General features: G+C 40.8%; 1 protein-coding gene across 2 annotated transcripts in view; it reads left to right on the forward strand.

The window, feature by feature from the left end:
* Window positions 1-14,568, forward strand: part of grin2aa (glutamate receptor, ionotropic, N-methyl D-aspartate 2A, a) — a 116,670-nt gene that overhangs the window by 82,671 nt on the left and 19,431 nt on the right. For both annotated transcript variants that reach the window (XM_088316099.1, XM_088316098.1), the window contains exons 5-8: window positions 2,636-2,750; window positions 10,578-10,780; window positions 13,062-13,233; window positions 13,706-13,859. In XM_088316099.1, coding sequence (XP_088172225.1) covers window positions 2,636-2,750; window positions 10,578-10,780; window positions 13,062-13,233; window positions 13,706-13,859 — 644 coding nt within the window. The remainder of the gene's footprint in view (window positions 1-2,635; window positions 2,751-10,577; window positions 10,781-13,061; window positions 13,234-13,705; window positions 13,860-14,568) is intronic.

Raw genomic sequence — 14,568 nt, forward strand, 5'->3', positions numbered from 1 at the left:
TACACTATTTTAACTCGATTAAGCTCCATCCCCAAAAGTGATCCAGTTTAAGATACGTGGCGTAGACAATAGATAGATCCATTCATTCATCCACTTTCTCACACTTTTCCCGTTCTGAGTCAGCCATGGACTATCCCAGCTGACTTTGAGCGAAAAAGGGCATACTCTAGAGTGGTTAACCGGTGTGTAAAGGACTATGGGCCTATTAGCGAATTTGTTTTGCAATACTAGACTTTTCTTTTGACTTCCTGTTGGGTGGAAGTTTTACTTTGAAGGAAGACGGAAGTGGATTACGACCGAAGGGATGGGGTTTTACAGTGCGTATCAAGACGATTCGGAAGAAAGAAAAAAGGATTCTCAGACGACAAGATTGATACTTTAAAGATACTTAGCCCGGTTGAAAGTGGCAATAAGCTTTTACGGTGTCAGAGGTTTTGTGTAGGAGATAAAAGGAATTAAAAGGAGAAACTTCGGACCACCAGTAAAACTTCATATTTTCAACCGTCGCTACACGGTGGGTCACATGACACAAATTAACAAACTATTCACGCACTCACATCCACCCCAATGTAGAGATTCCAATTAGCCGAATATGTGTCAGCAAACCGAAGTGCCCTGAAATGCCCAAACAAGCATGGGATGACAAACTCCACCAAGAAAGATGGGAGCCAAAATTCTAACCGACACATTTTAATTAGAAAACAGGGTGCAAGTCACATTTTTGATTTGCAATCCTAGGAAAAGTGCTGTTATTCCGTTAGATTTATATCGTAATTATGAAACGAAAAAATGTAAAGGAGAGGAACAAAGTGAGGAGAATGGGATTGAGTGTGCGTGCGTGTGATTGATGGTAACGCTGCTGATAAATGCAAAATAGGCTGTCGTCTAAAAGAGTGGCCAGCATACTGGCATTGATTTTGGCAACGTTTTCTGCTACTGTCACACTTCATTTGATTCGAGGTGTCCCATGTAAAATTTGACATCTTAATGACACTCACCTGATTGCTTACATTATTATGTTTTAATTGCAAAAACACTTCCCCTCCCCTTAAATCTCCTTTTCAAATGACCATTCAATGTCTGTACGCATTTCGTGTAGACGGTACTTAGGTTCTAACATACTGATAGAACAAAACCATGACTCGCATGTCTTTAATTGATTTAGACAAGCGTTCTCCACCATTTTAAATAATAATATAGTAATAATAATAATAATAATACATTGTTTTTAAAAGCTTATTTTCTAAGTACTCAAAGACACTTTACAACCAAAATAAGAAATATAGAATAAAAATGTGTAAAGGATAATATACACAAGTTTAAAACACACAAATGTAAAAAAAATAATTCGATTTAAAATAAAAAAATATGGTTTTGTAAGGCATCCAGTGTTTTTTTTATTGTTGAAGTCTTCATCGCGAGCCTTTCATCACATGCTGTATCACACAAAGTGCTCTTAGTGTGTGACAATCACCTGTGGGGATGAACCCATATTTTAAGTAAGATGGCTTTTGGCTTTCTCATTGCCGTGGTACATGACCACTGACATACGAAATAAGGAAGCGCGAGTGAGGAAGGAAAGTCATGATTAATGTGGAGGCTATGTTCATCCAAGAATATCTTCCCATTGCCCTCCATCTTAGCTAATGTAACCTGCCATGTAGGTCACTCATTACAGCCTCTGCGAGTCTGTGATGTAGTATTAGACCATTACTCGTGCTGCAGTCCGTTTTGTGTAAAAAGTTCAGTACTTATACATTTTGCTACCCACACATTCCGAGAATAGCAGGAATTTTAGTCTGTGCAAGGTGACAGTTCTTTGAGGGTTCTTATTGGCACTCAACCGATCTTCTTGGTTCTAAGATTGTTGATTTGGTTGTGTGGAAATGATTCAGGGCCTCTTTGAAAATGTGAGACCATATTGAGTGCGGTACTTACTTCAGGCAGCAGGGGAGTTTGTTGATTTAGTATCAGCGTTCGAGTCTTCACAACAGTTGAGTGGAAGTCTCTATAGTTTGCGAATGCTTGCACGCAAATACACGGAAATTAAATATAATGGGGCACAGGACATCACAAGATCATTTAAAAAGTAAACATTTTTGAGTAGTGGGTGCAGAATCCAAAACTGATTTCAGTTGTTCCCCATCACCTTATGTTTTTGAGCAATAGGATATCGTTTTTTTTATTTAAGAATTTTTTTTTTTAAATTCAATTAAAAGAAAGCGTACAATGAAATTGAATGTATGGTATGCCCATTTTTACAAGGTTAAGAGAAAAGCCAGGACTAATCCTACTTGCAGATATTGACAATACTGACCTATTGGGAGCTACACACACCTCTCACCACACTGTCTCAATTGTGACTGCACAAACAACGATTTGTATGAGTCCACTCGTAATCAGCATACAGTAATACAACAACAATGAACAGATTCACGAATTGTTGGTTTACTGTGCTTCAAGCTCAATTGTCTCATTTAATGTCATTTGTTTCTATCTCAATGGAAATCATTTTACAAAATTTGTTTGTTTTTTTTAACAAATAGAAAAATAGAAATCATCAATGGAATAGATATTGGAATATGGAATAATACGTATGTACTAACAAACGGTACTTTGCCTCTTCCTGTCTCAGGTACATGATGAATGTGACATGGGAAGGCCGAGATTTGTCTTTCACGGACGATGGCTATCAAGAACATCCAAAGTTGGTGGTCATTGTTCTCAACAAAGAGAGAGAGTGGGAAAAGGTAGGACCTCTGTGTTTTGGTGTTGTCATTTAAATATTGTTTCTTTTTTTTTGTTTGTTTTTGGGTGGGGGTGATTCTTCAATTACAGATGTACAACATTTTACATTTTCACGACTGTACCTGTTATTCGAAATGATTTTAATGTTGTAGCCAACTTTAGTCGTTCCGCAGCAGTAATTCTTTGTTCTCTGCATGTGTTGGGCGTCATGTTTCACTTTTCATTGTTTCTCTTCATCATTACTGTTTGTTTCTTGTATAAGCAGATGCCATCAACTATCGCCACCTTCAGAAACTACAAGGAAAAAGGCATCACAGCATCCCTCTTTGATTGACAAGTTATCTCAGAGAATCCCCTTTGCAGGAGAAAAGAAACGTAACAAACGCCAAACATCACATTTGTGTCTGTGTTATTTAGTGACCCCTAGCTGGGCAATGAGCTCGTTTGCCATCAAGCCAATGGATTGCCTTAACGAGTTCATGCTTCCCTAAATGAATGGCCACTGTAAATCGCTAAGTATTCCCGCCATTGGAATGGACTTTAAATGGCCGTCATGCGTCTGAATACCAATGCCCGGCTGCTTCTTGCCTGCCTTAAAATGCCTCATATTTAATAGCTCATTTGGTCATACTTCAGGCTGGCCGAGGTTGAAAGGATACAATTGAGAGTCAAGTAGATAAATCGCAAGATGTGACGATGGTCACAATGACGACGAAGATGTGATGAGCGCAAATGGTGGTTTTGACTCTCTGAGCTTGATTGGATTTAAATGCTGTCTTAGTTTCTTGCTCTATTGCTTCTATTTTTGCAACAAGATATGGCTCAAACCTATTTTTCACTTCTTCCCACATACGCTCCTCATTGCACTTTTTCTTGCCTTCGTTTATTCCTTACTTCAGTCATTTCTTGTTAACTCCCTTTCCTCATGTTCTTGCAAGCTGTTTTTTTTTTCTTACTTGCTTGTCTTTCTTCTCCTTCCATAAATCATCCAGCCTTCCTTCCCGAGCAGTACTCCACCCATCCTTTTTGTTCCTTCAACCCCAGAAAAACTCGCTGTCCTCGTTCCTTACTGACTTCCTTCTTAGCCTAATTCCGACTTTAGTCTCCCTGCTGTTTTCTATTCAGGTTCTTCCCTTTTCTTTTCCTTTCTTCACTCCATTCATCATCCTGCCTTATTCTCCCTCCCAGTGTTACTCAGGGTGGATTTACACCGCAGGTCCAAGTGCCCAATTACGAGTGAATGCATTCTTTTCCTTTCTCTTGTTTTTAGTTTATTACTATATAAATGACTGAACATCACAAACCACATGCAAAGACGCCCAAATAATAACGCAGGTTATGAAGCCAAGCAGCGACAACATTTAGGTGGTGCACCAGGGCATGCAGAGCAGGCAGTTGCCTAAGTCCCCATACTGAAGGGGTCCCCAGGGGATTTCTGATATTAGCCCATATCAATAACAAAACATTCTTTTAACACTGCAGTGTCTGCAACTCCTACACAGGCCGGTCCTGAACTAGCCGTGGCAGGCTGGTGGTGGGCCCCCGACTCCCACAGAGAGTGACACATTGCGAGTCAGAGAGTTCTCTAATGAGGCCCCCTCCTAGCAGGCTTGTTGGAAATACGACCGCAGTGCAACAAAATGAAGCAGATTTATCAATCGATGCATGCAAAAAGCAAAAAACAAAAAAGAGTATTCTAATCTGTTTCATTCAGTTTCTCGCAGTCCCACTAATGCCACAAAAGTTTACTGCACATTATGAGTTAACATTAGTTCAACTCATTTGTGGGAAAGGAAAGAAATCATACAATACACCTTTTTGAAGTGTCTGGCATAGGCGGAATGTTGCATTAAACAAAATATTATGATGAAGCATTTCCTGTTCATTATTTGTAATACACAGACTTGCATGCATGCATGTCTGTTTGGATGTCACCCGTTAACATATTCCATCAACGTCAAGACGTTTATGCATAGGTTTGCTTGCTTAGCAGATATCTGACATATATCAATTTTTTGTATATTAATATGAAAGAGGCCTGATTCTGATTTTGCTGACTTAAAGGCAAAAATCTTGTCATACCGCCACCATTCTTCCCTTTCCTTCCATTCTGTCTCCTCTTCTTTATTCTATCATTCTTTTCTGAATTCTTCGCTGATCGAATCCTAACTTCTTCAATCTCCCCACATCCATTTTTCCCATCTTCTTTCTTTCACGCATTACTTCTTTGTTTTTTACGACCCACCTTCATGCATACCCCGATTTCCACCTGCCTTTACGTGCTTACTTCCTTTCTTACTCTTCCTTTCCTCTCTTTCCATTATTATATAGTTCCACCTTCCCCTCCTTTCCCACCTTAGTTCAGTTACTCCTTCAACCTTCTAATTGGCCAACTAGTACGTACCCTCAGCAGCTTAAAGCTGCTGCTATGCCTCTTTAATGGGGTGTGCAAGAGTCAACAGTTCATACATGTGCATCCGTTTTGGAGTTTTAAACAGGTCTCACCTGTCCGTCATGTGCAGCAAATCTTTACTTTAATTTGCCGCAAAGTCTCCACCCAGTCATTGCGACAACCTTTTCCATATTTCTTACTGACATGCTCCCACACACACACACACACAGCATTCTATGTTGATGTGCTGTGAGGAGATAGCGTGTTGCTGGCCTGTGAAATTGATCAGCACCACTCCACTGTGTTGCAGAAAAGAGGCAAGTGAAACAAGGAGGCTCAAAGGGGAAGCATAATTGGGAGCTGATGTCACTTTCTTTCTTGCTCTCTGCCGGGTGCAGCCATCCCATCCAATGCACCAGGAGTCAGTGGCACGCAGAGAAGAAGGAATTTTTATCATGATCAAGAGACGGAAATTCAGGAAGGGCACAAAAATATGGTTATGCGCTAAAATTTTTTGGAACAGTCCCCCTTGGAGCGCAGGCAGAAAGCAGGGAGGAGTTGAGTAATCAGGAGGGATGGGGAATGATGGAGGTACATAAGCATGGATTGGGTATAAATGTAAGTACACGTTTAAATGGGGTAAGGTGTGAGGTCTCAAATTCAACGAATGTCAACTGGTAAAGCACTGTAATTATTCTTAATGAAAATGGCGAATTATATTTGTCTTGAATAATGTCTGACTTCAGAAAAGTTTAGAAAAACAGTAAATAAAAGTGCTCTAATATATATATATATATATATATTTTTTTTTTCCATTATATTTAAAAGTAAATGTATTATTATTTTTAATAAAAATAATAATAATAATAATAATAATAATTATTATTATTTCAGTTGATATTACTTCATTAACCAAACTGTATTCACTGGTTAAAACCAGATTTTTATGTTTCATTCCTGCTGAGTCGATGGAGTGTGTAAATTGCTTAAGGAACTGCTGCAGTGTTAGCAGCCAGTTTGCAAAATAATTATTTCAGACAGCATGGGATTTGTGCTTGAAAAATCACAGTGGAGACAAATGCGCAAAAGCCTCTGTGCATATGCATACACACGCGGATACACCGTTTTAAGGCGTTGAAGAAAGCAAGGGTTTATGCATCTTCATGAAACAAAATCCGAATTATAAAAAAAAAAAAAACTGATTATCATGGGTTCAAATTCCTCTCAGTGCTCCACGTTGTCATCTGCTTTCCTGTTGCCCTCGTTTTCACTTCGCACACAGACAAGTGCTTCCCTCATGCAGCTTTCTCTCTCTCTTTCGCTCTCTCCCTCTCTACCACACACATGTATGCACACATGCATGCGCACGCATACACAGAGGAAGTGTAGGAGAGGAAGCGCAAGCTCTATTTTCTCGACATAATTTTGTCTGACAGAAGTGACAGATATTATTTTATGACTGAATGCGTTTCCCCACGCTATTAGGGACTCTTTCTCCCATAATGCAAATTGCCATAGCGATAACTCTCCCAGTGAGACGTGCGCACAGAAGGTGCGCCGTGAAAAAGGGCCCTGATCCCTTGTTGTCTTTAGTGCTCTCGCTCTCATGTTCAGTAGGAATGCGCTTGATTGGGAATGTGTTTGCATAGGTCAAGCTAAACACGAGCGCAAAGGGGCGGAGGAAAGAGAGCAACAGGAAAGAAAAGAAGAAATGCTGGCACAGGTGCAGAAGATGAGATGCATCAACGGCTTTTCAGCATTGCAAAAACAAGTTGTCGTAATGCACATCATCAACATGTCAACAGGATCCTGGATGGAATGGTCCACTTAGATATCAGATTGCAAGAATCCATCAGGGTCCTGTCATCATTGCCTTCGTGTGGTTTCTGTGTTGCACCTTTCTGCTCTCCAAGCACTGTGTGTGCGTCCAATTGGGTCTGGAGATTCAGCATTTTGTTCTGCTGCACGCTGAAAGCATCTTTTTCTAATTAGAAGGAAGTAGAGGAAAAAAGGGAGCTGGGGGTGGGGGGGGGGCAGGAAACCAGATGATTCGCTGAAAACAGCAACTGCATCCAAATAAAAAAATTCACCTTTCCAAGTTTAATTCCCATTGAGATTTGAGATTCACTTTGTGCGGTTTGTTTTTTTTAAAGTGAACTACTTAGACAACTACAACATTTGGTCCATTTAAGCAAAAGGGCTCATTCATTCATTCATTCTCTTCCACTTATGCGAGGTCGGGTCGCGGGTGCATCAGCTTTAGAAGGGAAGCCCAGATTTCTTTCTCCCAAACCACTTCATCCAATTCTTCCTGGGGGATCCCGAAGCATTCCCAAGCCAGTTGGGATACATAGTCTCTCCAGCGTGTCCTGGGTCTTCCTCGGGGCCTCCCCCCAATGGGACATGCCCGGAACCCTTCACCAGAGAGGCGTCCAGGAGGCATCCTAATCAAATGCCCGAGCCACCTCATCTGGCTCCTCTCAATGCGGAGGAGCAGCGGCTTGACTCGGATTCCCTCCCGGATGACCGAGCTTCTCACTTTATCTCGAAGGGCGAGCCCTGAGACCCTGCGGGGGAAACTCCATTTAGTCACAATTAGGGCTGTATTAGAATAATCATTCTCACTTGATGCTGTCAGAGAAATATTTATTTGGTTATTTTATGAGCGTATGCAAGCAACGTACTGTATTGAAATCACATTGCAGTGTGATGCAGTCTCAGTTTAACATCACTGCAAACTACGACACTGTAGCGGTTACTGCAGTGACAACATAATTGGTGGCTCGATGGACGACTGGTTAGCACGACGGCTTCTCAGTACAGATGTGCAGGGTTCGATTCCGGCTCCGACTTTCCTGTGTACATGTTCTCCCCCTGCCGACGACGGGTTTTCACCGGGTACTCTGGTTTCCTCCCACATTCCAAAAACATGCATGGCAGATCTAAATTTCCTCTCGGTGTGAGTGTGTTCATTTATGTGTGCCCTGCGATTGGCTGGCAACCAGTTCAGGGTGTACCCCGCCTACTGCCCGACGACGGCTGGGATCGGCTCCAGCACCCCCATCAACCCTTGTGAGAAATCAGATGGATGAATTAATAATTATATGACATGATTACTATAAGCATGTAATAGTAGCCAATTATCTCTTGCATTATTTTATGTGAAAAGCGTTCATTCGATTGCCCGGAGGTACCAAATGTTTTACATTGCATTGCTGCTTCACCTTCATTATGTTAACAAATAGCACAGCATGAGTACATTAAATATATTGTGGAATACAGTACATTACTTTTTACAGAAAATTGATTTGTTTGTTTTACAGTACCTGCTCACAATACAAATGACTTAACTCATTTAGTGCCATTGACGGCTAAAGATGTCAAAGATCCATTTTATTTACTCGGATGGTAATGAATGTTGAACATGGCAATTTGAAACTTTTTTTTTTTTTTTGCTTATTTATTGTTGTTGTTTTTGTTATTTCAGTCCGGTTAGTCCTAGATTCATCTTTGTTGTACCACAGCCCTATGATATTGAACGCACAAATTTTCACATTAAAGAAACACGCATGCATTCAAAAAGATGTGCACGTATGCTCCAAGTGCACCCTAATTTGCAAAATGCAAAACAACTGTGAGGAAACAAATGCAGCCTTTCCCTGGAGAGAGAAGGTGACACAAGAAACAGGACGCATTCCACCTCGGTGAACTGTCCAAAACAAGCCATCCCTAACCCCTACACACATGCGAACGCTCACACACATGCGAGCACAAACACACACACACACTGAGACGTGTCTAAGGCAGGTGACTGAGGCGTCTCTAATCCCTGTCAGAGGATAGAAAACCACTCAAAGCAAAACAATTAAAATGCTAATTTCACTTCCTACACATGACTTGCCAGATAGGCTAAAAAGAAATGTTAACGTGTTTACTCTCTGTCCAATAACCAACATATGAGTGCGTGGTCAGAGTGGTGAAATCACAATTTCCTGCTCCTTTGTCAACCCCCCCCCCCAAAAAAAGAGAGACTTTTATCAAATGTCTTTTTTTGTGTTCAATTCATCCAGAGAAGGCAAAAAACACGTTCATGCAACCGCTTAAATGTGTCGGCCTAAACAAAATGACAAATCAGCCAATGCTGACTACAAATGCATTGAGAAAAAAAAAAGCATGTATAAGAAATGTTTTAAATAGAAGGAGTGAGTGAAAGCAAGGATTGCCTTTTTCTGCCTCCTGTATTATTAATAATTGAGAGTGGAGCAAAGCCACTTCTTTTTTTTTTTTTTTTTTTTTTTTTGCTTTGTGCCGATTCTTTTCTCGCCTGGTTGACAAAAACATAAATAAACATCATATGCGCACACACATGTTCCATGTAAAGACAGTTGCGGGAAGGAGGAGAGTATCCATAAGGGAATCTATGACATAGCAGCTCGGAAAACGTTCTAAATTATTGAGCTTTCATGTCGTCAGACCCACTCTATCCAGACATTGTGTCATATGTTGTACATGTAGCACAAGTAGTTGGAGGTGGCGGCTGGTGAGAATAAGTTTTTACTCAGAGAACCGAAACTTGAAATATGACTGGAAATCCAAGTGTGTGTCAACGCTGCTTTAAAATGTGGGACTTTGTTTTATTTTCTGGTCTGACACAAGTTATTGACGATTGTAGATCATGTTCGTTGGGCCCAAATGTTTTTTTTTTTTTTTTAATGTTCATATTCATTCATGTATTTATATAAATGACATTGCATCATTGTCAGCTGAAAGAATAGCGTCCGATAATTTTGTTATTAGAATATAAAATCATCTAAACAATAGATGACTGACTGCCGATAAAGAGGGAAGTATAAAAAAAAAAAAGTTTTAGATTGAGATCCTTTTTATTCAACACATATTACGAAGTAAATTTCAATCAAGTTTATATTTAAGCACACCATAGTCAAGGACGCTTGTCAAACGCCAATCTTCCATGTTTTCAAATTTAGAGCCTCTGCGTCAATTCGATACACTTGGTCAACAGGATTACGTCAAAAATATCCTTTTAAAGTTTGCGAATTTTGTTGAGGTCCTACATAAAATCTAGGTTACAGAAAATGCGAAATGTGTCACACACTTTTGTTTCAGTGGCGGGATTGCGAGCATTTTCTTGACATTTTCCTCGATATGACATTCTTAATACTGTATTGGAATTGTGACCAATAAAAAAGTTGTGTTTTTATGCTGCCTATCCTACGGTGGGGTCGCATTTCTTTTCCATGTAGTCTAATCAAGTTTAATCAAATGAGTTGTCCGAATTCCATTTATAACCGAACCTTAAACTTCAGTCAATTGGGGCGCCATCACGACATCTTTCAAAACCCCAAAACGCAAATCTCAACGCAGATCATCCATGACGCTAATGCTTCTTGTATCCTGCACTCCTTCATCCCCTCAGATGGGGAAGCTGGACAATGGCAGCCTGACACTCAAGTACCCAGTGTGGCCACGCTTCAACTCCTTTGGCGACGCTGAGCTTGACGACAACCACTTGTCCATCGTCACCTTAGAGGAGAAGCCATTTGTCATCGTGGAAGATGTCGAGAGACTGACCGGTACCTGCATGAGGAACTCTGTGCCCTGCAGGAAACATATCAAAGAGTACGTGTGACTTTTTTCGCCCTCAACTCTTAGCAATCCTGTGTCCTTGTCTATGTTTTTAATATTCACAGCCAATAATTTGATAAGCAGTACAATCCATCCTACTTTGCCTTTGGCACTGTCATTATCTTGGGTCTGAATGCTTTCTCGTGTTATTTACTCAGGATGAGAGGAGAATGATCTATGCAGCAAACTTGTCACCCAAACACCCTCCACCTACTCACGCACACACAAAGCCACACAATGCTGAACTCAGCAATTCACTTCCTCTTTTACAATTTTCTATCTACCAACACTATATTGCCTTTGCTCCATTCTTGAAGACTACGCATTGTGAGTGTGACAGTGAGTGTGTACCGCACACAGTGGCTTGGATGAGACGTAATCAAAGCTTTTATTTGATGGCACTACACTATTAGTTCTTGCCACCGGAGCACACACACACACACACACACGCACACACGGGCTCTCTGAAGATTGCTGTGCACGCTACACATTTAAACCTATCCATGTGTATACAACATTAGCGACTAGAGCTACACACATGAATGCGCACCTACACACACACTCACACAATCACAGCTGATTAAGTTGTAATGGAGTCCCAAGGAAGAGGCCGAGAGAGAGATTTTCATCCAGAATCACTGTGAAGTAGGGCGGAGGATAATGCATCTCCGAGGAGCCACACACACACACACACACACACACAGTCAATCTGATATAAACTCACTTTTGCCACATGTCCCCTCACACAGTGCAGTGGATTTCTGCCTCCCATAGCGCAATTCCCACTGAGGCATCCGCAGTGCCCATTTGGAGGAAGAGGGGATGGATGCAGGGAAGTAGACAGTAAAGAGGGGTGTTGTTGGGATGGGATCAGGGGGGTAGAGGCCCATTCATGCATGCAGAATCACAAATTCACTCGTCCAGGCTGGGCCTAAGAACAACCTACATACACATCACTACTCTGCCCTCCCCGGAGACCCCTGAGGCCTTTAGTGGTTCTATATCAAGTTGGCCTGGCAACTTCACAAAGAGCCTCCATAACGTCACATGCTCTCCACCGGCTGTCTTAAATGTGCCCACTGCGATCATGAGTGCAGTTATCGCGGTTCTGGACTGTATGTTCGCTCTTTACCTGCACCTGCCAACCTTGTTGGCCTCATTTCTGTTATGCCAGACTGCCCTGGTCATTCAGTCGCTGCCTATCATTGAACAATAGTTAATCAAATTATTTATCTGGATACAGTACATACTAAAAGAAATGAACAGATTCAAAATCAACATCTAGTCTTAATCTGTTAAAAATATTATTTTTAGACATTCGTTATTTTTCTTTCCTTTCCGAAATGAAAGAAGAAAAAATCCATTTAATGTACATATCAAGACAACTTGTGCAAGTTAGAGAGATTGTCGTGTCCTCCTAAATAGCACCTCTCTTCCTCCTACTGCTTTCTAAACTATTGCATCATGACAAAAATAAGAACAGGCAAGAATCCTGTTTTGGTTGAGATTATTTTTGACACATTGACAGCTAGTGATTGTAACAACTGAGTTTGCAGCGGAAGCAAGAGTTGTCTAGTGTTTTTCCCCTTCATTTCTTTCCAACACAACATAAATCCTCCAATGTGACAGTGTTCCAATTCTGAAGGTAACTGCTGAGTCATGGTTTATTGTAAAAGTTGTTTTGTTCCCCTCTCATCCTTCTATAAGTTTTTGTTCATGTGGCCAAACTGAAAGACAAGGTTGTATCGTGCTAATTAGCACACATCTAAAAGTTAAATGAGAGTCCCAGGTGGCATAAAGTTGACATACAGAGTTTTTGTGTGTATGTGCACTCACAGATGGTGCACACTTTGAGGTTACAGCACCATCATAAAGTCCATATTTAACAATTCAAAGAACGGATACCCATTTCTGTGAAAATACATTCAGTAGATCGATATGCATTTTCCAGAGCGGTCATGTGTGTTGAACAAATTGTTACAGAAGCTCATTAAATGATACTGATATCAGGTTCTGCATTCTGCCTCTGGGAATTCAAGTTTAATTTACATTATAATGACACACTTCAACCATGTCGTCGAATATTCTTCTTCAAACGATTATTCCCTTGCATCAGAACAAGTTTCCTACTAACAATATCAATCCAAGATGACCAATTATCTCTGTTAGTTTCAATCAAGAGACCCCACAGTGCGGTGTGTCAGTTTGCTAGTTGGCAAATGCAGCCGATGTTCACAAGAATCTGTTCATGTGACGTATGCTTGTGTTTCTGCAGCAACACAACTGAGGCTGGAGGGACATACATCAAGAAGTGCTGTAAAGGCTTCTGCATTGACATTTTGAAGAAGATAGCCAAATATGTCAAGTTCACCTATGACCTGTACCTAGTAACCAATGGCAAACACGGAAAGAAGATTAACAACGTCTGGAATGGGATGGTGGGAGAGGTAAGAGGCACATTTGACTGGTATAACAACACCGAACAATGGATAATCATGTTCTCAGATGAGCAAATCATAGTTACTGCGAGATCATTATCTGTAAATAATTGCTTTAGTCTGAAGGTGAAGTCCCAGAGGTCAATTTAAGACAGCTAATTATGTTTGAGTAGAAACTTAATGGTAGGCATTGCTGACTTGAAGATTAGTCGACATTCCCTTTACAGTGAATTGACTCCAACTTGTATATTGATTTTGTGCAGAGTAAATATCAATGTTCAACCAAAATTGTCCGCGTTTACTTTTATTTAGGTTGTATTGACGTTGAGTTTTATGTTTTTATTCATATACTACCCCATTTAGATTCTTAACATTTGTTTTGCCACTGAAAATATTTGATTTTCCATCATCACTATAACCCTGCTCGCCTCTCTGCTTCCATAATTTGTCCACCACCCTGCCCTGCCCCTCCAACCCCAAGGTGGTCTATAAGAAAGCCGTCATGGCCGTCGGATCTCTGACGATCAATGAGGAGCGTTCTGAGGTCATCGATTTCTCCGTCCCATTCGTGGAAACTGGGATCAGCGTCATGGTGTCCCGTAGTAATGGAACCGTATCCCCTTCAGCCTTTCTTGGTAAGCATCATTTCATGTTGTTTAATCCCTCGGAGAATGGCTTACAAGCGGTGTTTAGTTTCAGTTTGTGGGAATGTGGAAGTATCATCGTTTAGGAGGTACGCATTCCCTGTGACACAAAACTGACAACACAGCTCGGTTCTGTTTCCCAGCAGTCGATACTTGCTGTTCTATCCGCGGGATTGACCTCAACACCTGCTTGTGTCCACTGTGGCTCCCGAGAGGGATTAAGCTGTGTTTTAGCAGCAACAGATATATTGTATTACCAATGCCTTTTCTCGTCACCAAAAATAGCATTTTAGGTCACGAAAAACGGATGTTTTATAAAATTAGAGCTAGTGTGATAATGTATAATATCATGATACTATCTAAAAAACAAAAAGCCGTCACAAAAGCAAACATCTGCCCGACAACATCTTCTCAAACGCCTTCTAAAAAGTATAAAGCCATGAGTGATGCGATCAATAAAATAATTAGCGAACTCACCCTCTCTATGAAGTGGATATTAATATGAAACCGAGGTTGTAATTACCTCAGTGACACACGATCAAGGGTCCTCCTGCAAAGAAAAACCGCAGGGCTCGATCTTAAACAAACAAGCCAACTTAATCCAGCGACCCTTACTATTTTCACTCATTATTGGCTAAAAAAAAAAAAAAAGGAAAAAAGAAGCAACAACTGCGCCACACAACTTCTGGAGAACAAGGTA

This window comes from Idiotropiscis lumnitzeri, chromosome 15 (genome assembly GCF_059441095.1).
Source record: "Idiotropiscis lumnitzeri isolate Australia: NSW breed Sydney's pygmy pipehorse chromosome 15, RoL_Ilum_1.0, whole genome shotgun sequence".
NCBI lineage: Eukaryota > Metazoa > Chordata > Actinopteri > Syngnathiformes > Syngnathidae > Idiotropiscis > Idiotropiscis lumnitzeri.